The following is a 27,582-nucleotide window of genomic DNA, read 5'->3' on the forward strand; positions in this document are numbered from 1 at the left end:
TTAACTTTTTTTCTATTTTCATTTATTTTTTTCATTCCTCTCCCTTCTACTCTCCCTTCCTCCTCCTCCTCCTCCTTCTCTTCTTCCTCTTTAATTCGTTGCTTCTCTTCCTACTTTCTCATCTTTCCTCCTTCCCTTCCTTGCTTTCTTCCTTTTCTTCTACTTCTTCTTCTTCTCCTCCTCCTCTTCCCATCTCCCTTTCCCTCCCTCCTTCCCTCTGCTTTGATAACTTTCCCTCTTTATCTCCCTCCCCTTCCTCCTCTCTCCTCTCCCTTCCCTCCCCCTTCTATTCACCCCTTCCCTCCCCCTTCTATTCTCCCCTTAAGTACCCTTCATTTCTCCCCACTTTTCACTCTGCTACCATTTCTCCCCCTCTCTCCCCCCCTTTCCTCCATTCTCTCTCTCTCTCCACCCACGCTTATTTTTCCTCCTCTTGTCTTCTTCCTTTTCCTCCTCCTCCTCTTCTTCTTCTTCTTCCTCCTCCTCTTCCTCTCATTTTCTATTTTCTTTTCCACTTTTTCCTTTCTTCTTTCCTCTTCCTTTTTTTCTCTCCTTCTTCGCTCCATTTTTTTTCACTTCTCTCTCTCCTCTTCTCTTTTTACCTCCGCCCCATTTCCCTCCATTCTCTCCAAACTGACCTCTTCTCCTCCTCCTCCTCCTCCTCCTCCATTCACCGTGTCATTCTCCTCCTCCTCCTCCTCCTCCCACTCACTCCCCCTCTTTCTCTAAACTGACCTAATCTCTCTCTCTCTCTCTCTCTCTCTCTCACTAACCTCATTCCTCCCCTTTCCATTCCTCACCAATAACCTCCATTTTCCCTCCTCCTCCTCCTCCTCCTCCTCCTCCTCCCATACTGACCTCAAGATACTTCTCTTCTTCTCTGACCTAAGCTTCTTCTCCTCCTCCTCCTCCTCCTCCTCTTAAGCATTCCCACGTCAGTCATCTCCTCACCTCATCTCCCATTCTCCTCCACGCTCATCTCCCTCACCACAATTAAAGCAAACTAACCTACTTCTGCTCTCCCTCTCCCTCTCCCTCTCTCTCTCATACATAAACACACACACACACACACGCACTCATTTGTACATCTATTTTTCCTCGGCCTGTCATAGAGGAGGAGGAGGAGGAGGAGGAGGAGGAGGGGTGATAATGGTAAGAGATAATGGTGGAGCGTACATTGGGAGCAAGTGAAGAAGACGAAGGAGGAGGAGGAGGAGGAGGAGGGGGAAAAGGAGGAGAAGGAAGAAGAATGGAAAGGAGGAGAATGAAAAGATGAAAATGCACATTAAATTTATATCTCATATTTTGAACATATGAAATGAGGAGAAGGAAAGGAGGAGGAGGAGGAGGAGGAGGAGGAGGAGGAGGAGGAGGGCAGGTGAGTTATGTGACGGCAGCGCAGGTGAGGCAAACAACAGGTAAGGTGATGAATTCCGACCATGGGCACACCTGAGAGAGAGAGAGAGAGAGAGAGAGAGAGAGAGAGAGAGAGAGAGAGAGAGAGAGAGAGAGAGAGAGAGAGAGAGAGAGAGAGAGAGAGAGAGAGAGAGAGAGAGAATAACAAAAAAACTATAACACTACAAAATAAAGAAATACAAAAAAACAAAACAAAAATGCGAAAAAGAAGATGAACGAAGAATAATTAAAGGGGATAAATGTAGAAATGTAAGAAGGAGGAGGAGAAGGAAGAGGAGGAGAAGGAGAAGAGGAAGAGGAAGAGGAAGAGGAGGTAGTAAACGGGGCAAAAAGAAGATAGACGTTACAATAATGGGATGAGAAGGGATGAGAGAAGAGAAGGGAAGAGAAGAAAGAAAAAAAGAAGAGAAGGGAGAAGAAAGAAGGGAAGAGGGAAGAGAGAAGAGAAGGAAGAAGAAAAAAGAAGGGGGAAGAAAAAGAGAAGGGGAAGAAAAAAAAGAAGGAAGAAGAAAAAAAAGAGAAGAGGAAGAAAAAAGAGAAGGGGGAAGAAAAGGGGAAGAAGAGGAAGAAAGGGGGAGGAAGGGGGAAGAAAGGGGGAGAGAGAGAGGGGGGAGGGGGGAAGTGCGTGTCAGGTAAGGTCACTAATTAGAACACGTAATTAGTCCATTCTCAGGTCACAGGTAGACAGGTGAAGCACGTGAAGGGAATACTGATGATGGGAAGGTGATGGGATGAATATGGATGATGGGGAGGCTGTGCTGAGGGATGGGGAGAAGATGGGGTGGAGATGAGACTGAAGATGAGGTGGAGGAGGAGGAGGAGGAGGAAGAGTAAAAGATGGGTGGAGGAAGAGTGATGAAGATGAGAAGATGGAAAAAAATAAAAAAAGAATAGAAAAAAAAATATCAAAAGTGTGTGTGTGTGTGTGAGTGTGAGTGTGTGTGTGTGTGTGTGTGTGTGCGTGTGTGTCGGTGAAAGTGGAATGAATAGAAACCTCCATTTTACGTTGATTAATGTAACATACACACACACACACACACACACACACACACACACACACACACACACACACACACACACACACACACACACACACACACACACACACACACACATAATACCTTTAGCCTTCTTTCCCTTCCCTTCTTCTTCCCTCCCTTCCCTTCCCTTCCCTTCCCTTCTCTCCCTTCCTCTCTCCCCTTCCCTTCTTCTCCCTCTCTATCTTATCGTTTCTTCCCCCCTTCTCTCCCTCCTCCCTTTCCCTTTCCTCCCCTTGTCTTATCTCCCTCTCCTCTCCCTTCCCCTTCCTTCACTCTCCCTTTCCTCCTCTCTCTCCCTCTCTCATTTCCCTCTCTTCTCTTTCCTCCACTTCCCTTGCCTTCCCTCCCTCTCCTCCTCTCCCTTCCACTTTCCTCCTATCTCTCCTTCCCTCCCTTCTCTGTCCCTCTCTTCTCTTTCCTCCACTTCCCTTGCCTTCCCTCCCTCTCCTTCCCCCTCACTCCCCTTTCCTCCTCTCTCTCCTTCCCTCCCTTCTCTCTCCCTCCCCTCGTCTCCCAACAAGAAATTACTAACAAAAGAAGTGTAAAAATCTTGCAACAAACCACAAACACAAATAAAAGAGATAAACGTTCAAATCCCTTCACTGAGGAATTTAAACATACACATCCTTCGCTTCACCTTCCAACACGTTCATTACAGGTGAGTTACGAGCGAGTTGGCGTCTTCACCTTCGCGCACGTGACGAAGATGGCAAGAAAATGAGAAATGACTGGCGACTTTCTTTTTACGTTCGGCCTAGAGCTCCGGTAGGCTTTTTTTGGTGGGTCGTGATGGTCGCCCCAGCCCGGTAGTGTCTCAGGCAAATGTTTTTATAGTGGCGCCTTGTCTGCTTGGCTCACGCTGGCCCCCGGAACTCTACCTTATCATCTTCGTTTAGAGTCCGAGTTTGTGAGCGGTCATCAGGACAGCATGTACCCTCTCTAGATCCTGAGGTAAGCTTTTGTATGTGTGTGTGTGTGAGTGTGTGTGTGTGTGTGTGTGTGTGTGTGTGTGTGTGTGTGTGTAGGGCAGCACAGAACAAGAATGGAAGTAAGGCTCAGGTCTGTTCACTAATTGGTACACACGCTGCCCCAATTGGTACGCATATCAGGGAAGAGGAAGATATACAAATACGGAATAACTATGAAAAAGTGATCTTGGGTAGTCTTGCTTCCTTAACACGCTAACAGTTGGGAGTTAATTAAGTACATGGATACAAATATACGTGTCAATAAAGATATACAGGTTTAAATAGTGGTTTGCTCAGCTTTAAGCCTAAAATAGTATCATAAAACAAAAGAATGGCGCTTGAAATAAATGGAAGAAAATTACGTTCCTTTTAAAATAAGTTAAAAGAGGGAAGATGAATATGATGTTTAAAATAAGGTATAAGAGGCAAGCTGAATATAATGTTTAAAATAAGTTATAAAAGGCAAGATGAATATAATGCGACTTAATGGCCGTTATTAAGGGAAGACAGCAAGGTTTCCAGACCCACTAAGCTAAAAAATGGTACCAGAAGACAAATGGAATGACTCGTGAAAAAGAAAGATAGTAACACACAGAAAACTAAGAGACATGAATGCTAAAATGAGCCTAATGGGACGTAATGGCTGTGAACAAGGGGACTGTGTGACTTGCGGTACAGTGCTTAACTTAGAACAGAATGATAAGGCAAAATAATGTCGGGGAATAAAAAGACGAGGAAAATGAATACGAAAATACGATATGCAAGCCACCCACTCTACCTAATGAGACCAAATGGCTGTGTGTGATTGACTTGGCTTGAAACAGTGTAATAAAGCAAAATAATGACGGGGAATAAGAACGAGAAAAATTAATACGAAAATACGGTATGCAAGCCACCCACTCTACCTAATGAGACCAAATGGCTGTGTGTGATTGACTTGCGTATAGTGCTTGGCCTGAAACAGTGTAATAAAGCAAAATAATGACGGGGAATAAGAACGAGAAAAATTAATACGAAAATACGATATGCAAGCCACCCACTCTACCTAATGAGACCAGATGGCTGTGTGTGATTGACTTGCATAGAGTGCGTGGCTTGAAACAGTGTAATAAAGCAAAATAATGACGGGGAATAGGAACGAGAAAAATTAATACGAAAATACGATATGCAAGCCATCCACTCTACCTAATGAGACCAAATGGCTGTGTGTGATAGACTTGCGTATAGTGCTTGGCTTGAAACAGTGTAATAAAGCAAAATAATGACGGGGAATAAGAACGAGGAAAATGAATACGAAAATACGATATGCAAGCCACCCACTCTACCTAATGAGACCAAATGGCTGTGTGTGATGACTAATTAAGTTGCTGTCGTGAATATAAACTGAACTTCACATCGAGTCTACATTAGTTCATATTCGTATCATTAAAGAAGACTCGTGAAATCGCGAAATAAAAGCACAATTTTTTTTTTAAACAAAAGAGCCGCCTCAAGGGCAACGAGAATTATAGATAGATAGATAGATAGATAGATAGATAAAAGCCCGCTACTTGCCGCTCCCACAACAGAAAACATTAAAGAGTAGCCGAAAGAGAGGTCAATTTCGGGTGGAGAGGTGTCTTGATACACTTCTTGAAAGAGATCAAGTCATAGGCAGGATATATCTTAAAAAAATATTATATGTTTAAAAAAAAATATGAAAGAAAAAGTGAAAGATGAAAAGATGAAAGATGAAAATAATAGATAATGTTTACAGAATACGCATGATAACCACAAACTCGTATTGAAGAGAAGAGAATGACTCGTGATATGAAAGCCAGAGAACATGATAAATCTAAAAAGAAAAAAAAAAGATGGAATTAAGGGTATGTAATGATTAGGAATGTGGGGATAACAATATAAAATTCGTATAAAAAAAGAATGACCAGTGAAACAAAAGCTGGAACATATGTAAAAAAAAGAATGACCAGTGAAACAAAAGCTTGAACATATGTAAAAAAAAGAATGACCAGTGAAACAAAAGCTTGAACATATGTAAAAAAAAGAATGACCAGTGAAACAAAAGCTGGAAAATATGTAAAAAAAAGAATGACCAGTGAAACAAAAGCTGGAAAATATGTAAAAAAAAGAATGACTAGTGAAACAAAAGCTGGAACATATGTAAAAAAAAGAATGACTAGTGAAACAAAAGCTTGAACACATGTAAAAAAAATAGAATGTATGGAATAAAAGATAAAGTCGAGCCACACAGCAATGAAGGCCACGACATATTAAACCTTGCAAATAAAACATGACGAAAAAACTTTAAAATCAAATCGTGAAGAAGAAATAAAGACCAAAAACATCATAAATCTTAAGAAATAGAAGACGAGGAAAAAAAATACAATCGAATCACACAGAAATAAGGAATGTAATAAATCTAAATAAATAAAAACAAATAAATAAATAAATAATAAATAAATAAAAATATAAATAAAACAACGAAAAAACTTTAAAATCGAATCATGGAAAAAAAACAAAGACCAAAACATCATAAATCTTTAAAAAAAAAAAAACAGACGAGGAAAAAAATTAAAATCGAATTATAAGGAAAACATAACAGCCAATGCATCATAAACCTCAAAGAAAATAAAGAGACCTGAAATGCACCTGGCGGCAAATGAGAGTTGCTGGCCGGGGGGTGATCAGACGCCCCCCCACGGCCATAAAACAGGAACACTTTCAGACTGGCGGGAACGTGATAAAGAGGGGAGAGGCATTGGCTGGGAGACGATAATGACTGTTTTCAAAGGGGGAGAGGGAGGGAGGGCGAGAGAGAGAGAGAGAGAGAGAGAGAGAGAGAGAGAGAGAGAGAGAGAGAGAGAGAGAGAGAGAGAGAGAGAGAGAGAGAGAGAGAGAGAGAGAGAGAGAGAATGTAGATAAGTGCACATAGACACAAATGCAGACATAATACAACCACAGACAAACAGAAACACAGATACAAACAACATATACAGACAGTAAAAAAAGACACAAATACACACAAGTCTGAAAAAAAGAAAAAAGAAAGATACGTGAAACAAGTGCAGATTTTATTTTTGTTTTCTTGAGACCATAATCTTTTTTTTTTAGTAGTGTGGTATCTATTATTTATTTAAAGAAGATAGTTTATATTTGGGAGAACGACACAGAACGCTATTACGGGTGTGTTTTTAAATGCGAGAATAATATATGGTGAGCTTTAGTGATTTAGTTAACAATGAGTGAGAGGCCGAGGCAGAACATTACGTATTATATGGGAGAATAAGATATAGTGTGCTTTAGTGGTTTAGTTAACATTTAGTGCTTTTGAGAGTCCGAAACGAAGACGTCGATTTTTAGAGATGAAAACGTTTTTGAGAACTAGATTTGGTGTTTTTCTTTTATTTCTTTTATTTTGCTTTTCTTCCTATTTTTTTTTTCTTTTTTTTTTCTTCCAGCAAGAGGGAGAAAATATGCAGATGAGGAAAAAGTGTTGAATGAGCAATAAGAGTTTGTCAATTTTACAGTCTAGTTCGTACTGACCAAAAGCTGAAGAAAGAGAGAGAGAGAGAGAGAGGCATTCCTTAGGTGACCTTCCAAAAACGTGACACACTAGGTCTCTCTCTCTCTCTCTCTCTGTCTTTCAACACACACACACACACACACACACACACACACACACACACACACACACACACACACACGCACACACACACACACACGCACGCCGGTCAAGGTGCTCGTGGCGGGACGTGGGTTAACAAACACTCAATCTTCTTGATATGGAAAGCAAATGAAAGAAAAAAAAACAGGTTAAAAGGGAGAGGGGAAAGTAAAAGTGGAAAAGGATTTGGTAAACAGTCAACAGGAGAGAAATGTGGAGAAGTGGACGAAAGGGAATGTGGATGAAAATATTTGGGGGTTATTTAGTGTTGTAGTAGTAGTAGAAGTAGTAGTAGTAGTAGAATGATATTGGTAGTGGTGGTGGTGTAATAGTGGTAGGTGGTAGTATTGGTATTAGTGGTATTAGTGGTGGTGGTGGTAGTAGTAGTAGTAGTAGTAGTAGTAGTAGCAATAGTAGCAGTAGTAGTAGCAGTAGTAGTAGCAGTAGTAGTAGTATGAATGACGGATAAAGAGGAATAAAGAGAAATAAAGAGAAATAAAGAGAAATAGAGGAATACAGGTTAATAAAGAGGAATAAAGAGGAATAAAGAGAAATAAAGATGAATAAAAAGTAGGAGTAATAAACAAAAAATAAAGAATAAATAACAAGAAAATAATGAAAACTGAAAAAAATAAGAAAATCCGAAAAAAAAGAAAAACAAGAACAATAACAAAAACAGGATTACAGAAGAACAAGGACAAGAAGAAACAAAAAAATTAATAAAGAAATGAAGGAAAATCTGAAAACTAGGAAAGCCAAATAAAGAAGAAGGGAAGAGACGCAAGATGGTGATGAATGAGCAAAAAAAAAAAAGAAAAATAAGAAAAGAAAATAAGAAAGGAAAAGAAAAACGGAGAAAAGATGTCAGTTTAATTTTTCACGCTCGGGAATTTTTGTTTTTTCTTTTTCTGACGTTTTGAGATGAATGCGAGAGAGAGAGAGAGAGAGAGAGAGAGAGAGAGAGAGAGAGAGAGAGAGAGAGAGAGAGAGAGAGAGAGAGAGAGAGAGAGAGAGAGAGAGAGAGAGAGAGAGAGAGAGAGAGAGAGAGAGAGAGAGAGAGAGAGAGAATGTTCCCCATCTTTTCCCGCGGTCATATTTCCTAGGGGTGGTGATGGTGGTGATTGTGGTGGTGAGATGAAGATGAACCCACGGCCTTATGATGGTGATAGTGATGATGATGGTGGTGGTGGTGGTGTGTGTGTGTGTGTGTGTGTGTGTGTGTGTGTGTGTGTGTGTGTGTGTGTGTGTGTGTGTGTGTGTGGGTGGTGGGGGGGATGGCGAAAGGGGAGGGAGAGAGAGAGAGAGAGAGAGAGGGAAAAGGAAGGGAAAGGAGGGGGAGAGTGGGAGAGAGAGACATTGGAAGGGGGAGAGACTGAGAGGGGAGGAGGGAGAGGGGAGGAGGGAGAGAGGGGAGGAGGGAGAGATAGAGGTACAAATTATATCTTTAACAATAAATTCAATAAGTTTTCGTAGCGATCAACAAATCCTTTTCCTATATTTTTCAACACTTTCCTTAATCTGTTTTCCTTCCAAATATTTTTAACTGCTTTTTCATCTTTTTTTTTTACCAGTAAAATATTAGGTACTTTTTTTTTCCGTTCATGACAAAGATGATTCAGGGGGTGAGAAACTTGCCTTATGAAGACAGACTGAAGCATTTAAATCTACACTCTCTAGAAAGGCGAAGGTTGCGAGGAGACTTGATCGAGGTCTATAAATGGATGAAGGGCTTTAATGAAGGGGATGTCAATAAGATTTTGATAGTAAAAGTGCCAGGTAGGACGCGTAGCAATGGTTTTAAGTTAGACAAATTCAGATTCAACAAAGACATAGGCAAGAATTAGTTTACTAACAAGAGTGGTGGATGAGTGGAACAGGCTTGGGGGTCATGTTGTGGGTGCCAATACCATAGATACATTCAAGAAGAGGTTAGATAAAGCCATGGATGGTGAGGTAAGGTGAGGTTGAGTGTACAGGAGCTGCCTTGTATAGACCAACCGCCTCTTGCAGACTCCTAACGTTCTTATGTTCTTTGTTCTTATGTTCTTTTTTCCTTAGTTACTTTTTTATCTTTTTCATCGTCACGGGTACTTTTTTTCCTTTCCAATTTGTCTCGTGCACAATTTTTCTTCCTCCTCGGGCCTTAATCGGGCGTTGCGAAAGCCTTAATTACTCTGCCAGGTGTAATCCGCAGGTAAGTCTCGCTGTTTACCTCACTTGTCTCGGTTTATTTACACCTGGCCGGGGAAGGTAAAGAGTCGTGGCTCGCTAATTAATTAAAGACTCACCTGAGATCTAACTTTTACATTTTATTTTATTTTATTATTTTAGCTTTTTTTTTTCTTTATTATTTTTCTTCTTCTGTTTCTTCGTCTTCTTATGTTTTGTCTTTATTCTTTTTCTTTCTCATTGTTTTCTTGTTTTTTTTTCTTTCTTTTTCTGTTTCTTCATCTCTTTCGTCTTCTTTCTTTTCTCTTTTACTTCTGTTTCCTTCTAATTTATTGCTTTCTTTTTCTTCTTCTCCTTAATTCTTTAACTTATTTTTTTCTTCTGCGTCTTCTTTTTCCTTTAATTTTTCGTTTGTTTATTGTTGTCTGTTTCTTCTCCTTCCTTTTTTTCCTTCTCTCTGCTGTCTCTCTCTCTCTCTCTCTCTCTCTCTCTCTCTCTCTCTCTCTCTCTCTCTCTCTCTCTCTCTCTCTCTCTCTCTCTCTCACATTATCAATCATCCTTGGAGGGAGAAAATGTACCACTGACGGAGGAGGAGGAGGAGGAGGAGGAGGAGGAGGAGGAGGAGGAGGAAGAAGAGGAGGAGAAAGTGATGCTCCCTCAAGTAAGCAAAAAAAGAAAAAAAAAAAGAATGCGTGCAAGTGGTCGACTGCTTGACCGCGGAACGTGTGCGAGAGAGAGAGAGAGAGAGAGAGAGAGAGAGAGAGACCTTACAAAATAAATGATAAAGACTGAAAAATAAAATAAAAATAAAAACGAAGAGGAGATGGAGAGGAGAAAGAGGAGGAAGAGGAAGAAGAGAAAGAGGAGGAGGAGGAGGAAAGGAAGAGGTAAGAGGGAGGGAGGAAGAAAGAGAAGAAAGAATGGAGAGAAGGAAAGAAAGTTAATATGAAGAAAAAAGTTAGTAGTAGTAGTAGTAGTAGTAGTAGTAGTAGTAGTAGTAGTAGTAGTATTATTATTATTATTATTATTATTATTATTATTATTATTATTATTATTAGTAGTAGTAGTAGTAGTAGTAGTAGTAGTAGTAGTAGTAGTAGTAGTAGTAGTAGTAGTAGTAGTAGTAGTAGTAGTAGTAGTAGTAGTAGTAGTAGTAGTAGTAGTAGTAGTAGTAGTAGTAATAGTAGTAATAGTAGTAGTAGTAATAGTAGTAGTAGTAGTAGTAGTAGTAGTAGTAGTAGTAGTAATAGTAGTAGTAGTAGTAGTAATAGTAGTAGTAGTAGTAGCCACCAAGTCTGTCCTTATTGTCAAACCTGAACATTATGACCATGCCGCAGAAACTTTTAGAGGAAGTGGCGTCATTGTGACAAAAGACGGACAACGACACTTAGGTGCAGTGATCGGGACAGAGGTATATAAGAAGGAGTACGTGGGAGACAAAGTAGCTGAATGGGTGAAGGAAATAGAAGCTTTGTCTGCCATTGCCAAGACTGAGCCACACGCTGCCTATTCAGCGTACACCAACATCCAACATCGGTGGACGTTCCTGATGCGCACCATCCCGGCATCAGTCCACTCTCCGACCACTGGAAAATGCCGTCAAGAATGTATTCTTGCCGGCGCTGGTGAAATATCATGCTTTGGGGAGGAAGAGAGATATGCTAGCACTTCCCCAAGACTGGGTGGGATGGGGATCACCAACCCTGAGAAGCTGGCAGATAAGGAGAACCAAAACTCCATCAGCCTTACCAGGTCACTCATCAACAGGATCATCGCTCAGGAGGCAGAGGGCGAGATAGACCAAACAGAAATAAGAGATATTAAAAGAAAATCTCAGAAGAAAGGCAACAGGCCCAAAAAGACAGCTGGACCGTCTTACACAACACCTGTCCACAGAAATGGGTAGAACAATACACACAGCACAGGAGGCAGGCGCCTCTAACGGGCTAACGTCATTACCAATCAGAGCAAAGGGCTTCAGCCTTAACAAACAAGAATTTGTCGACGCCATTGCTCTGAGATATGGCTGGCCGATTGAGGGACTGCCTGATCTCTGTGCATGTGGATCACCAAATGATGTCACCCACACCATGACATGTAAAAGGAGGATTCGTCTGTATTCGACACGATGAAGTGAGGATCTGACAGCCAGCATGCTTGGGAGGTATGCCAAGACGTCACTACCGAGCCGGCACTGCTTCCCTGGACGGCGAACACCTTCGATACAGGACAGCCAATACCTCACAGGAGGCACGGGTTGATGTAAGTGCCCGCGGATTCTGGGTGCGCGGACAGCGGGCGTTCATGGACATCCGCATATTCGACCCGATGGCTGCCTGTCACCGTGAGCTGCCTGCAAGCCGCCCACCACAGGAACGAGCAGGAGAAGACAAGGGCATACGGTGAAAGAATCCAACATGTGGATCAGGGCAGCTTCACCCCCTCGTCTTCACCACATCCGGCGGGATGGGTCCAAGGGCCCAATGCTTCTACACGCCTCGCGGAACTAATCTCAGAAAAGAAGCAACAGCCAAGGAGCCACGTTGTCGCCTGGATGAGGTGTCGCCTCTCGTTCTCCCTGCTCAGGTCGGCCATCCTATGTCTCAGGGGCACCAGACACTCTGGCCCAAAAGCCACCACCATCTCCAATATGGACTATGAAGCCACAGTGGTGGAGAGTGACATTAGGGTGGGTCGGGAGTGACTTGAGTAGGGAAGGAAAGGGGGATCTAGACGTAATAGATGATAGGTGATTTAGTGTCAGGTAGTATTAGTGATATGGTTGGATGCCACAGTCATTAGCGAACAGAGTTGGGGCTAATGACCTCCAAGCTATGGAGCCCTCCATGATTATGCGTCGGGAAAATAAACATGGGTGGAGGTATCATTTATGTAGTAGTAATAGTAGTAGTAGTAGTAGTAGTAATAGTAGTAGTAGTAGTGGTGGTAATAGTAGACAACCCTCAAGATATTAGGTCACTAAGGAATGAAATCTCCAAAAACAGAGACGGAAAACAGAGAGACACTCTGAGTGACCTAATGAGAGAACTCCCAGAAGACACAAGGAGGAGGACAGATATTGCACAGGAAGTGGGCGCTTCAAAATGGCTAACCACACTACCTATCAGGGCAAAAGGCTTCAACTTAAACAAAAAAGAATTTACTGATGCCCTTGCCCTCAGGTATGGCTGGCCAGTGGATGGGCTCCCAAACACGTGTAAATGTGGCTCACCCTTCAACCAAAATCATGCCATGACATGCAAGAGAGGAGGTTTCGTCTGCATGAGACATGATGAAGTAAGAGACGTAACAGCTCAGATGCTGAAAGAAGTCTGCCACGACGTGACTGTGGAATCCATGCTGCTCCCTCTGCAAGGCGAACACCTCGCCAGACGCACCGCTAATGTTTCGAACGAAGCACGAGTGGATGTTAGCGCCAGAGGGTTTTGGACTCGTGGACAAAGGGCATATTTTGACATAAGGATCTTTGATCCCATGGCCCATTGCCACAGAGACCTGACCCTTGATGCAGCCCACAGAAGAAACGAACAAGAGAAGAACAGAGCATATGAAGAAAGAATACAGAATGTGGACCAGGGCTCCTTCACCCCGGTAGTATTCACGACGGCAGTAGTGATGTGACCAAGGGCGCAGAGCTTCTACGCAAGACTCGCCGAAACACTGGCGGATAAGAAACAACAGCCAAGAAGCAGTGTGGTCGCCTGGATGAGATGCAGGCTGTCCTTCTCCCTCCTGAGGTCAGCCTTGGTCTGCCTGAGAGGAACCAGGTCACCTGCACCCAAAACCACCCGCATTGCTGACCTGGACTTTGAGGCGACGGTGGTTGATAGTCGTATCAACCACAAGCTCTGTTAGCTTAAAAATAAAATGTTTAGTAAAGTTTGCAATATTAAATAAAGATGGTTGTCTGACCAGTCATTTGGCGATTGGGGCCAATGAATTGCTTTGTGAAAGGATATGAGAAAATATACCGCTCACAACGCAACTCTAATAGATGGAGGCCCGTGGTAGTATAGTAGTAGTAGTAATAGTAGTAGTAGTAGTAGTAGTAGTAGTAATAGTAGTAGTAATAGTAGTAGTAATAGTAGTAGTAGTAATAGTAGTAGTAGTAATAGTAGTAGTAATAGTAGTAGTAGTAATAGTAGTAGTAGTAGTAGTAGTAGTAGTAGTAGTAGTAGTAGTAGTAGTAGTAGTAGTAGTAGTAGTAGTAGTAGTAATAGTAGTAGTAATAGTAGTAGTAGTAGTAGTAGTAGTAGTAGTAGTAGTAAGAATAACAAGAAGCAAGTAAAAAAAGAAAATAATAGGATAAATAAGGGAGAAAGGGAGGAAAGGGAGAGGTATAGGCGAAGAAGAAACGGAACGAGAAAGGGAGAAAGGGAGAGAGGGAGGGAGGAAAGAAGAAAGGGAGGGAGAGAGAGAAAGGGAGGAAAGGGGGGAGAGGTAAAGCGAACAGGTGAATTGCAGGTGAGAAAAATATTTAAATTATCTGAGAAGTCGAGAATTACATCAGAGGAGGAAGAGGAAGAGGAGGAAGAGGAAGAGGAGGAAGAGGAAGAGGAAGAGGAGGAAGAGGAGGAAGAGGAAGAGGAGGAAGAGGAGGAAGAGGAAGAGGAAGAGGAGGAAGAGGAAGAGGAGGAAGAGGAAGAGGAAGAGGAAGAGGAAGAGGAAGAAGAGTTTCCCCCTTAACCTTCCTTCCTTCCTTCCCTTCCTTCACTTCTTTTTTCCTTCTTTCCTTCTCTTTTTTTCCTTCCTTCCTTCTCACTTCTCTTCATTCCTTCCCTTCACTTCCCTTCCTTCCCTTCACTTCTCTTCCCTTCCTTCCCTTCACTTCTCTTCCCTTCCTTCCCTTCCCTTCTCTTCCCTTCCTTCCTTTCTCTTCCCTTCCTTCCTTTCTCTTCCCTTCCTTCCCTTCTCTTCCCTTCCTTCCCTTCACTTATCTTCCCTTCCTTCCCTTCACTTCCCTTCCTTCCCTTCACTTCCCTTCCTTCCCTTCACTTCCCTTCCTTCCCTTCACTTCCCTTCCTTCCCTTCACTTCTCTTCCCTTCCTTCCCTTCTCTTCCCTTCCTTCCCTTCACTTCCCTTCCTTCCCTTCACTTCTCTTCCCTTCCTTCCCTTCTCTTCTCTTCCCTTCCTTCCCTTCACTTCTCTTCCCTTCACTTCTCTTCCCTTCCTTCCTTCTCTTCTTCCTTCCTTCCTTCTCTTCTTCCTTCCTTCCTTTCTTCCCTTCCTTCCTTCCTTACTTCCTTCCTTTCTTCCTTCTCTTCCCTTCATTCCCTTCACTTCCCTTCCTTCCCTTCACTTCCTTTCCTTCCCCTCACTTCTCTTCCCTTCCTTCCCTTCACTTCTCTTCCCTTCCTTCCCTTCACTTCACTTCCGTTCCTTCCTTTCTTCTCTTCCTTCCTTCTTCCTTCACTTCTCTCCCTTCCTTCTCTTCCTTCCTTCCTTCCAACTCTTCTTTCTCTCCCTTCTCTTCCTTCCTTCCTTCACTTTTCTTCCTTCCTTCCCTTCACTTTTCTTCCCTTCCTTCCTTCACTTTCTTCCTTCCTTCCCTTCCTTATCCTTCCCTTCCTTCCCTTCCTTATCTTCCTTCCTTCCTTCTCTTATCTTCCTTCCTTCCCTTCCTTCACTTCCCTTCCTTCCTTCTTCCTTCCTTCCTTCCTTCTCTTCCTTCCTTCTTCCTTCCTTTCCTTCCTTCCTTCCTTCCTTCACTTCCTTCCTTCCTTCCTTTCCATATCCTTCCCTTCCTTCCTTATCCTTCCCTTCCTTCCCTTCACTTATCTTCCCTTCCTTCCCTTCACTTCTCTTCCCTTCCTTCCCTTCACTTCTCTTCCCTTCCTTCCCTTCACTTCTCTTCCCTTCCTTCCCTTCACTTCTCTTCCCTTCCTTCCCTTCCTTCCTTTCCTTATCCTTCCCTTCCCTTCCCTTCCCTTCCTTCCCTTCACTTCTCTTCCCTTCCTTCCCTTCACTTCTCTTCCCTTCCTTCCCTTCACTTCTCTTCCCTTCCTTCCCTTCTCTTCCCTTCCTTCCCTTCCCTTCCTTCCCTTCCCTTCACTTCTCTTTCCTTCCTTCCCTTCACTTCTCTTCCCTTCCTTCCCTTCTCTTCTCTTCCCTTCCTTCCCTTCTCTTCCCTTCCTTCCCTTCACTTCTCTTCCCTTCCTTCCCTTCACTTCCCTTCCTTCCCTTCACTTCTCTTCCCTTCCTTCCCTTCACTTATCTTCCCTTCCTTCCCTTCACTTATCTTCCCTTCCTTCCCTTCACTTATCTTCCCTTCCTTCCCTTCACTTATCTTCCCTTCCTTCCCTTCACTTATCTTCCCTTCCTTCCCTTCACTTATCTTCCCTTCCTTCCCTTCACTTATCTTCCCTTCCTTCCCTTCCCTTCACTTCCCTTCCTTCCCTTCCCTTCCTTCCCTTCACTTCTCTTCCCTTCCCTTCCCTTCCTTCCCTTCTCTTCCCTTCCCTTCCTTCCCTCCCTTCTCTTCTCTTCTCTTCCCTTCCTTCATAATTCATTTCCTCGTAGCACAGAACAAGAAAGCAACATCAGCCTTGACAGGTGCGAATCGTACGTTGCTGCGTCATTGTAATCAGCATCGAAGTCATGACCAACTACGCACACACACATGAACGGTTGGCACCACTGTAAGGATGCCGAGGGCGAGGTAAGGGGATGGGAGGACAGAGTAGAGTATCCGGTTCTGGGCAGTGAACGAAAAAACATAACGCTCTCTACTACTTGATATATGAAGATTTCTTGTAAACACTTGATACATTGATTTGAAAATGATAATGGGAATACTATACGAATACGAATACTAACACTGATACAGAAACTGATACTAATACCAATACTAATACTAATACAAATACCAATACCAATACGAATATGAATACAAATACCAATACTAATACGAATACTTATACTAATACCAATACTATCACTAATACTAATATGAATACTACTAATACTAATACTATACTACTAATACTACTAATAATAACTAGTTCTCTACATATATATCCTCTATTTGCTAATGAAAGTTCGAGATCAAATTAATGAGTTTATGAAGAAAGGAGGAGAAAAGGGGAACAGGAGGAGAAAAGGAGGAGGAGAAAAAAGAGGAGGAGAAAGAGGAGGAGGAGAAAGAAGAGAAAGAGAAAGAGGAGGAAGAGAAAGAGGAGGAGAAAGGAGGAGGAGAAAGAAGAGGAGGAGAAAGATGGAGAAAAAAGAGAGGAGGTAGAGAAAGAGGAGGAAGAGAGACTGACAAGAAAGAAGAGAAGGAGAAAGAGGAGGAGGAGAAACGAATTAAAATAAGCTAAGTTTTATAACGATCATTGCTTCATATAACATTAGTCACCCCATGAATAATTTTGTTAACCAAATTAGAAGAAACACAACCTCCCTTACCTTCATATTATGCTCCCTGCCCATGACCTAAATAATTAACTAACCTTACCTTACCTCCCTTCCCTCCCTTAGTCTCTCCAAACCGTTCCCTCCCTCCCTCCTTGACCCGTTCTTTACTTTCCTTCATTTCTTCCTTCATTTTTTTATTCCTTTTTCTCAATTTTTCCTTTTTTTTGTCCTTTTTTCCTTCATCTCCCTATCATGATTTACCTTCTTCCCTTCCCTTCTCCCTTCCTCTCTTCCTTCCTTCTTCCCTCTTCTTCCTCCTTCATTTCTTCCTTCATTTTTTTCATATTTTTTTCATTCCTTTATCTCACTTTTTCCTTTTTTTGTCCTTTTTTCCTTCATCTCCCGATCATGATTTTCCTTTCCCTTCCCTTCTCCGTTGCTCCCTTCCTTCTTCCCTCTTCTTATCACTCCCTTCCTCCTTCAGTCCTTCGTGTTTTCCTTCTTTCCTTGCTTCCTTCTTTCAATATTCCTTCTTTCCTTTCTTCCTTCCTTACCAATTTCCTTTCTCCCTGCATTCTTACCCATATCTTCGCTATTCTTTCTTCCCTTCAATTTTTACCTTCCCCTTCCTCCTCCTCCTCCTCCTCCATCAACTATTTATAACCCATTCATTTCTCCCTCCTCTCTCTTCCTGCTCCTCCCTTCCTGACCTACCTACCTCCCTTCCTTCCTTCCTCCCTCCCTCCCACACACACACACACTAACACACAAACACATGCACATTACCTATAGCAACCTTGTCCAAACCTTACCCTAAAACCTTACCCAATTTACCTTTTTCTAGCACGGCACTTTTTTCTCTTACCTCTAAACATTGGTATACATAAAACACTTACCTTACACTTAACCTACACTTACCTTCACTTAATTTCACTTAAGTACGTGGAGAAAACGATAAAATAAAAGACAAGAGAAGAGGAAGAGAAACAAAAGGAGAGGAGAGAAACGAAAGTAAATATATATACGAAAAAAGATGAAGAAGTACGGAGGAAAAATGATAGAGAAGAGAAGAGAAAGAGAGAGAAGAGAGAATAGACGAAAAAGATGAAGAAATTACGAAACAACAAGAACAGTCATAATGAAGAAAAGAGAAGGAGAGAGAAAAGGAGAGAGAAGAGGAAACAGAAGAGAGAAGAAGATTACGAAAAAGAGGAAGAAAATAAAAACAAAATAGGAAAGAAGACGGGAAGAGAGAGAGAGAGAGAGAGAGAGAGAAGAAAAACGATACATGCACTAACGAAAAAGATGAAAACAAAGGAAAAAAATAATAAAAGAACGATGCAAATAACGAAGATAAGATAAGAGAGGAGAAGGAGAGGAGAGGAAAAAGAGAGAGGGAGAGGAGAGAGAGAAAAGAGAGTAAAGAGGGGAGGAGAGAGAAGAGAGGAGAGCTTACCTTCCTAACATGTGTATCAGGCGAGGTCCCCATGGTGTGTGTGTGTGTTTGTGTGTGTGCGCGGGCGGGCGGAACCGTGTGCGTATGTGTGTGTGTGTGCGTATGTGTGTTTTGTTTACTAAGTCCTCGTTGCCAACACTCTCACACTACACACACACACACGCACACACACACACCATAGAGTAGCCCACACTAGCCCAATCGATCACCAGTTCTCTTATCATTAATAACCCTCGTCACCATAAAGGTATTAAGGAATTATAAGTATCCTTTATAATATGCTCGTCACCCCTTAAAAGGTAGCCCAGCAGTAGCCCAGTCGACCATGCACTCTCTAGCACTCAATCCATAGAGAAGCCCAATGTATCTATAGTTTTACTCTTGTCTTATTAAACGTCTATAGTGTTTAGTAAGCAATGTGGCTGGTTTGTTTTTACCCGTTTTTCAAGGGGTGACTATTTGGTTTTGTTGATTTTCTTATACAACTTTTTTTTTAGGATAGTTTGACTCGGAAAATCCAAAACTTATCCCATTTTCTTCACAGTCCTTCTTCCCCTCCCCTCCTCTCTTCCCCCTTCCCCCCTCCCTTCCCCTTCCCATTCCTCTTCCCTCAGGTATTTCCTCCTCTTACCTCCTCTCCCTTCTCCCTTCTTCTCTCCCTCCCCCTTCCTCTTCCCTCCCCTTACCCCGTCCCCCTTCTCTCCCTCCTTCCTCTCCCTTCCTCTTCCTCTTCTTACCCCGTCCCCCTTCTCCCTTCCCCCTTCTCTCCCTCCTTACTCTCCCTCCCTGGTCTTTCCTCCTCTTACCCCGTCCCCTTTTCCTCTCCCTCCTCACTCTCCCTTTCCCTTCCTCTTCTCTCTGGTCTTTCTTCTTAGCCCGTTCCCTTTCTCCCTTCCCTTCTCCCTCCTTCACTCTCCCTACAGCCATGAACACAAACTCCCCTAGTCCTGTACGTGGCCAAAACCCGTATCTAAATTAATGGTCCGTTTTCTCACACACTTTCGGCTCCAACAAGAATGATTTCCAAAGGTTACAAAAGGGATTAGTCGGGTTCTCATGGCTGTTCACGTTCACGGTGCAGAGGAAGCCTTGTCAAACTACCACTAGGCTCATAACACTACCCATGGAAACACTGCTAACACAACCTCTACCAAAGCCTTGTCAAACTATTACTAGGCTCATAACACTACCCATGGAAACACTGCTAACACAACCTCTACCAAAGCCTTGTCAAACTATCACTAGGCTCACAACACTACCCTTGGAAACACTGCTAACACAACCTCTACCAAAGCCTTGTCAAACTATCACTAGGCTCATAACACTACCCATGGAAACACTGCTAACACAACCTTTACCAAAGCCTTGTCAAACTATCACTAGGCTCATAACACTACCCATGGAAACACTGCTAACACAACCTCTACTAAAGCCTTGTCAAACTATCACTAGGCTCATAACACTACCCATGGAAACACTGCTAACACAACCTCTACCAAAGCCTTGTCAAACTATCACTAGGCTCATAACACTACCCATGGAAACACTGCTAACACAACCTCTACCAAAGCCTTGTCAAACTATCACTAGGCTCATAACACTACCCATGGAAACACTGCTAACACGACCTCTACTAAAGCCTTGTCAAACTATCACTAGGCTCATAACACTACCCATGGAAACACTGCTAACACAACCTCTACCAAAGCCTTGTCAAACTATCACTAGGCTCATAACACTACCCATGGAAACACTGCTAACACAACCTCTACTAAAGCCTTGTCAAACTATCACTAGGCTCATAACACTACCCATGGAAACACTGCTAACACAACCTCTACTAAAGCCTTGTCAAACTATCACTAGGCTCATAACACTACCCATGGAAACACTGCTAACACAACCTCTACTAAAGCCTTGTCAAACTATCACTTGGCTCATAACACTACCCATGGAAATACTGCTAACATAACCTCTAGCAAAGCCTTGTCAAACTATCACTAGGCTCATAACACTACCCTTGGAAACACTGCTAACACAACCTCTACTAAAGCCTTGTCAAACTATCACTAGGCTCATAACACTACCCATGGAAACACTGCTAACACAACCTCTACTAAAGCCTTGTCAAACTATCACTAGGCTCATAACCACAGAGTTATATACATAGAGGGGTCCCAGAGCCTGGATTTTGAAGCAACTGGCGGCCATCTTCGGGTGACGGATGGCGAGACAAGAAATTTAACATCATAAAAAATAGTTTGTCTGCTTTTGCTATTATCAAGTTACCAGCGCCTCGGCGATCCTGTGTCAGATAGACTTGTTATTTTCTTGTCCATTTTTTACCCACTAATTATTGTTACTTTGGTACATGTCATATACCATCTGAGTCGGAAAAATGTGCCTAATTTGAAACTGTAAACGAAAATCTAATGCAATAAAAAGTACACGAATGACAAGGCGTTGAAGCAAAAAACGTGAACAAAAATGTTTATACACTACCATATATTTTCCTCATTATTTTATTGTAGGTATACCCAAGTGAAATAAATTTATGATCACGATATGCAGCAATGTCTCATCAACACGAAGATCGGCTCAGTTTTCCAAAATATCACAATGGTGTCTCGCTAATAGTGGTTGAGTGTAAACATCTGGAATCATGGAAAGGCCGCAAATCCGTCAGAGTTAAGGCAGGGGCAGTGGCTTCACCTCTCACCGTAAAAAGAGATTGGAGTTGATCCCTCTAGTCTATAACTCTATGCTCATAACACTACCCAAGGAAGGGCTACCAACATAACCTATAGCAAAGACGTATCATATGAATGTGTGTGTGTGTGTGTGTGTGTGTGTGTGTGTGTGTGTGTGAGAGAGAGAGAGAGAGAGAGAGAGAGAGAGAGCAGAAACGTTTGAAAATATGATCCTTGTCACTAATATATTTTTAAAACCATTTCATTCTCTCTCTCTCTCTCTCTCTTTCCATTTCCTTTGACCTTCTCTCCCTTCCTCTCCCTCCCTCCGTCTATCTCTCCCTCTCTTCCAGACACTTTCCTTCATCCTCTACTTCACAACTCTCTCTTTCTCTCCCTTCGGGCATGACGTCATTCTCTCTCTCTCTCTCTCTCTCTCTCTCTCTCTCTCTCTCTCTCTCTCCTCCACTTCCAATTTTCCTTCCTACTTGCCCTCCTCCTCCTCTTCCTCCTCCTCCTCCTCCTTCACCTTAACCTCCAAAGCTATCCTCCCTTCTCTCCCTCCCTCTTCTCCCTTTCTCTCCATCTCTCACTCCTACTCTCCTCCTCCTCCTCTTCCTCCTCCTCCTCCTCCCCCACCCCTCCTCTGACATCATAACGCCCAGTACATACATATACCCTCCACCTCCTCTTCTTCTTCTTCTTCTTCTTCTTCTTCTTCTTCTTCTTCTTCTTCTTCTTCTTCTTCTTCTCTGCCAAAATATCATCTTTACAGTTTGTTTTTATTCTTATACGACCAATAAACGTTGACTATTATTATTATTATTATTATTATTATTATTATTATTATTTGCTTAACATTTGCTTCTTATGTCTTTATATAGTCGTGTATATGTTAATGACACACACACGCACACACACACACGTACACACACGCACATACACCTGTTGCGTCATATCACCTACGTCTTCGTTACGTCACTCCTCCTCCTCCTCCTCCTCCTCCTCCTCATCCTCCTCCTCCTCCTCCTCCCACACTTGCCTCCATCCTGCCTCTCCCTTCATACCCTCCTCCTCCTCATCCTCCTTCATACCTTCCTCCTCCTCCTCCTCCTCCTCTTCCTTCATACCCTTCTCCTCCTCCTCCTTCATACCCTTCTCCTCCTCCTCCTCCTCCTCCTCTCCCTCCTCCTCCACTTGCTTATGACCGCCGTACCTTTACCTCCACCTCCACCTCCTCTTCCACGAACGCTGAATAATCCAAAATGACTACATAGCACATAGTTTCGCGCCTTTTATGGAAACAAGACGAAAAAAGAAGAAAAAAAAACCACCGGAAAAGAAACGTTGCAGGAGGAGGAGGAGGAGGAGGAGAGGACAACAAAAATAACTATTCTCGAAACCACTGTCACTTAGGAGAGAGAGAGAGAGAGAGAGAGAGAGAGAGAAATGCATGACGTAGCTGGTGAGAAAATTTGCGACGAAGAAATGGAAGAAAAAAAAAACAATGAATGAAAAGATAAAAAAAAGAAAATCAGGAAGAAAAGAGACGAAGCGTGTGTGTGTGTGAGAGAGAGAGAGAGAGAGAGAGAGAGAGAGAGAGAGAGAGAGAGAGAGAGAGAGAGAGAGAGAGAAAAAAAAAAGCTTGCGAAAGTGAGAAAAAAATTGACAATCAATAAAAACAAATGACTAAAAGAAGGAAAAAAAGAGTAAATGAGGAAGCGAATGAGGAAGAAGAAGAAGAAGAAGACGAGGAGGAGAAGGAGGAAGAATAAGAAACAAACAAAAAACAAGCAAAAAAAACAAAGTAAAACAAATAAAAAAAAATAAGACTGAGAAAGCAAACAAAAACGAGAAAGAAGAGAAATAGAAAAAAAAAACAGAAGAGGTGAGGAGTGAGAAAGTCTTCACACACACACACACACACACACAGGCCACTTATATCCCCCGGTGCACACGCGGCTGCCAGCTCAGTCGGTCCGTTCACACATACGAGTTAACGTACGCCCCCCGCGCCGCTCCGTCCTGTGAGTAACCGTGTGTGTGTGTGTGTGTGTGTGTGTGTGTGTGTGTGTGTGTGTGTGTGTGTGTGTGTGTGTGTGTAGGGAAGGGAGAGAATGTGTAATAGAATATAAGAAAGATGAAAAGAAAGAAAAGTAGACAGATAAAGAAAGGAGAGATAGAAAGAGAAGAAATAGATGGGAAGAAAGGGGAAGATAGGTTGGGAAACGAAGAAGAGAAGAGAGATAGAGAGAGGAAGAAGGAAAGGAAAGCGAGGAAAGGAAAGAGAAAGAAGGGTAATGTTACGTGTGTGTGTGTGTGTGTGTGTGTGTGTGTGTGTGTGTGTGTGTGTGTGTGTGTGTGTGTGTGTGTGTACAAGTTTTCCCACTAAACCACACAATACAATCCTCTCGTACGTGTTCCCGAGGGTCAAGAACGTGTCATGTACTTGTATCTGTCCTCTGCTTCCACGAATACAGGTAATTTACAAGTACAGGTGAAACAGAACAAAGGTACAAGACAGGTGAAGCATAAATCACTTTAATTATACCTTGGGAGTGTCTGAGGGGGGTGAGGTGTGTCTGTATGTATGTATGTATGTATGTATAGGTATGTACTGTGTTGGAATGGCAGGTATGAATCATAATTAGTTGTTAAAATATGTCTTATCTGCGGCATAAAACATCCTGATTGGGAGGGTTTGGGAAAAGTGAGTCAGGTGTGTAGTGTTGGAATGTCAGGTGTGTAAGGGTTGGATGCCAGTGTTGCAAAAGTACCCATTACTGTTGCATTAAAAAGTATTTGTGTCTGGGGGAATGAATCAGGTGTGTGCAAGGGAGTGAGTCAGGTGTGTAGTGTTGGAATGAGTCAGGTGTGTAGTGTTGGAATGAGTCAGGTGTGTAGTGTTGGAATGAGTCAGGTGTGTAGTGTTGGAATGAGTCAGGTGTGTAGTGTTGGAATGTCAGGCGTGTAGTGTTGGATGATGGTTACAAAAATATCTATAATCAGGTGTGTGGAAGGGAGTGAGTCACCGTCCTTGTTCTTGGCGTTGTAGTGTTCTGCACTTACTATCAAGGACGTGGAATTGTTTACCTGAACCCGCGCCAGGTGTATACATCCGTGTGCACCTGTGTTTACCTGTCTACTCCCTTACACTTACTTTCTTTTACCAGTGTTCACCTGCCTACCTACTTTTACTTTCGTTTACCTGTGCTTACCTGTTTTTACCTGTCTACTTCCTTACATTTACTTTTTTACCTGTGATCACCTGTCTACCTACTTTTACTTTCTTTTACCTGTGTTCACCTGTCTACTTTACTCTTACTTTCATTTACCTCTGTTCACTTTTATTTACCTGTATTCACCTATATATACCTCTCTACCTTAATTTCTTTTCCCTGTGTTCACCTGTCTACCTTACTCTTACTTTCGTTTACTTCTGTCACCTGTCTACTCCCTTACTCTTCCTTTCTTTTACCCTTATTTACCTGTATTGTGTCTGCCCTTCACTTCACTCTCCCTTACTTCTTTATCTTTCCTTCCCTTTTCTCCTTTCTTCCTTTTCTCCGTATATTTCTTTCTCTACACCTTCCTTTCTTTTACCCCTATTTACCTGTATTATATGTCTCCACTTCACTCTACTCTTCCTTACTCACTTCTTGATCTTTTCGTCCTCTTTCTTATCTTCCTTCCCTTTCTCCTTTCTTCCTTTTCTTGCTAGCCTTCTTTCTCTATACCTTTCCCTTCTTTCCTCTCTGATTTCCTCTCTTCCTCATTCTTTTATCTAGTTTCCCTCACTTTCCTTCCTCACTTCTTTACTCTTCCTTACTTTCATTTTTTTCTTTTCTTTCCATAGCCTTTCTTCCCTTTTTTCTTTCTTTTCTTGCTAGCCTTCTTTCTCTATACCTTTCCCTTCTTTCCTCTCTGATTTCCTCTCTACTTCATTCTTTTATCTAGTTGCCCTCACTTTCCTTCTTCACTTTCTCTTAATTACTCTTACTTTCGCTTTTCTGTATATTTACCTGTACTTCTTTACCTGTCCCCTTCTGTTCCATACCTTCTGTTTCTCATATACCTGTCCCCCTTCTGTTTCATACCGTCTTTCTTATATAACATTCATTTACTGCAGTTTTGTTTAAGTTTTACGAGGTGTGGCGAGCATCAATCAGCCTCTAACACAAGCACTGATATTTGTTTTCCCTACTTGCATAAACGTCCAGGAGCAGAGAGTTACGTGCTTGTTTTCGATTTGGTTTTGCGGTCATTCCTTTTCTACTTGCCTGCCTACGTGTCTTGTACTCGTTTGCGTCATGTTCTCTTCACCTCCCCTTTTCTGTCCTGTGTGTTCCTGGTTCTAATTGTAAGCCTCCAAGAAGACGTCCATATTTTCCTACTGATCTGCTGACGTGTTCCGCCTGCTGATGTGTTCCACGATCTGCTCTCTCTCCTAACTTGCCTAACATTTTTCTTTCCCTTTTCTTCCCTTATTCCCTATTCCTTCCTTCCTTTTTTTATTTCTTTTTAGCCTTCTTTGTCTAAATCTTCCCTTCTCTCGTCCCCTTTCTGATTTTTTTTTTATCGAATTGTCTTCATTTTCCTTCTTCACATCTTTCCCTTCCTCCGACTTCCTTTTCTCCTCCTTTCACGACTTTCCTTTCCTCCCTCTTCGTTCTTTACTTTCTCCTTCCTTTTCTCTCTTCCCTCCTCTTCTTCCTCCCTTCCTTCCTTCTCTTATATCCCTCCTTCATATCCTTTCTTCCTGTCCTTTTTACCTGATTGATTCCTACCACATCTGACCTCTCCCTGTTTTTATACTCACATGACAGCCTCCTTTTACCTGTATTAATTATCATCGCTACCTTCATTCCATACCTTCCTACCTACCTACATACATCATATCTGTACCTACTCTCAATCTACTTAATACACTCTACCTCTCCTTCTCTCCCTATATACCCACTGAACTCTCCTCCCCATACCTATAACCTGCCTACCTGTCTCCTCACCTGCCCGGCTACGCACCTGTCCTCTCTCTAATATTAATGAGGCGCCACCTGTCCTCGGAGCATACCTGAGCTACCTGGTGGTGGTGGTGGTGGTGGTGGTGGACTAGTTTGCTAATGTTCGTTATATGATTTTTTTTTTTTTTATATCCATTTCTTTATCTGTGTGTGTGTGTGTGTGTGTGTGTGTGTGTGTGTGTGTGTGTGTGTGTGTGTGTGTGTGTGTGTGTGTGTGTGTGTGTGTGTGTGTGTGTGTACTCAAGACGAGGGAGTCAAGGCTTTGTATAAATAGAAAACAGGAATTTGGTCTCTTTTCTCCACCTATTCTTCTTCTTCTCCTCCTCCTCCTCCTCCTCCTCCTCCTCCTCTCCACCAATTCTACTCATTTCCTCAATATTCATTCCTCCTTTCTTTCTCCTCCTCCTCTCTCTGTCTCTCCTCAGTTATCTTTCACCCTCTTTAATTATCACCTATTCCTTCCTCCCTTTCTTTTGCTTCATCTTGCTCTTCTATTACATATTTCAACACCTTCCTTTTGTTTGCACTTAAAAGGACTGTCCCACTTTCTAATGCAAGGGTTTAACAGCATCCCACACACACTCATCCCTTTCGCTGGTAAATTAACATACAATTCTCTACTAAAACTCATGCTGTCCCACTTCGTAATGCAAGAGTTAAACAGCATTCCACTCTCTCATCCCTTTCTCTGGTACACAGTTATTAGACTACTCAAGCTCATATCTATGCTGTCCCACTTAATAATGCAGGGGTTTAACTGCATCCCACACTCTCTCATCACTTTCGCTGGTAAACAATTATTAGCCTTTTTACTCATGTCCATCTCTGTGCTGTCCAACTTCCTTATGCAAGAGTTAATTATTATTTATTCTCTCATCTGTTCATACAAATACGCCACCGCCACCGCCGCCGCCGCCACCACCACCACCACCACCACAGGACACAGACAAGGACAGCAGCCAGACACCTAATACTAGATGATCGAGTTGGCGCTCCCACACACACACACACACACGCACACACTTTATTCTTTCCTCTCTCTCCTTCCTTTTTTCCCTTTCTAATTCCTTTATGATTTTTTCCCTCCTTCCTCCTTAACTGTCTTTCTGTATCCCACTTTTCATTTGCTATTTCTTGGTTGCTTTCTCTTTTTTTCTCCTTTCTTCCTCCTTTACTTTCTTTCTATATATATCCTACTTTTCCCTCTATTCATTTCTTGGTTGCTTTGTTTTTTTTCCTTTTCTTCCAACTTTACTTTCTATATCTCACTTTTCTCTTTTCATTCCTCAATTGCTTTCTTTCTGCTTTTTTTTCCTTCCTTCCTTCCTTCCTTCCTACCTTCCTTTCCTTCTCCCTCGTGTCCTATCCTTGTCCTTACCTACCCAAAACAGTCGTCCACCTGTCAAAAAGCAGTGATATAAATAAGTTTCCTGCTTACTTAAATTTCCCTCGCTACCATAAACAATTTCCTCACATAAAATTTAATAAAGATTCTAACTCCACTCCGTCGACTTAAAATATGTCACTTGTAAGTAAACTATTATATAGGCACAAAATTCAATAAATGCTCCAGACCTGCACCTTTGCCTAGTCTCCGAAGCTCGAAAAGAAAATCAATCAGTGCGTGTCAGGTAAGGTCACTAATTAGAACACGTAATTAGTCCATTCTCAGGTCACAGGTAGACAGGTGAAGCATGTGAAGGGAATACTGATGATGGGAAGGTGATGGGATGAATATGGATGATGGGGAGGCTGTGCTGAGGGATGGGGAGAAGATGGGGTG

At 42.4% G+C, this 27,582-nt stretch overlaps 2 protein-coding genes across 14 annotated transcripts in view; one reads left to right on the forward strand and one right to left on the reverse strand.

Annotated features, from left to right (window-relative positions):
* Positions 1-18,151, reverse strand: part of LOC126983689 (alpha-(1,3)-fucosyltransferase C-like) — a 72,602-nt gene extending 54,451 nt beyond the window's left edge. For 6 of the 7 annotated variants that reach the window (XR_007736141.1, XR_007736139.1, XR_007736137.1 and 3 more), the window contains exon 1: positions 18,089-18,151. Coding sequence is in view for 2 of the 7 variants with exons in the window: in XM_050836718.1 (XP_050692675.1) it covers positions 18,089-18,121 (33 nt within the window). In the remaining 5 variants the exon portion in view is untranslated. The remainder of the gene's footprint in view (positions 1-18,088) is intronic. The other variant, XM_050836721.1, reaches the window with a different exon arrangement.
* A 4,541-nt stretch (positions 18,152-22,692) lies between these two features.
* The window catches only part of LOC126983694 (protein lethal(2)essential for life-like), a 28,069-nt gene continuing 23,179 nt past the window's right edge, over positions 22,693-27,582 (forward strand). For all 7 annotated transcript variants that reach the window (XR_007736146.1, XM_050836725.1, XM_050836726.1 and 4 more), the window contains exon 1: positions 22,693-22,805. The gene's annotated coding sequence lies outside the window, so the exon portion shown is untranslated. The remainder of the gene's footprint in view (positions 22,806-27,582) is intronic.

Source organism: Eriocheir sinensis, chromosome 54 (assembly GCF_024679095.1).
Source record: "Eriocheir sinensis breed Jianghai 21 chromosome 54, ASM2467909v1, whole genome shotgun sequence".
Lineage (NCBI taxonomy): Eukaryota > Metazoa > Arthropoda > Malacostraca > Decapoda > Varunidae > Eriocheir > Eriocheir sinensis.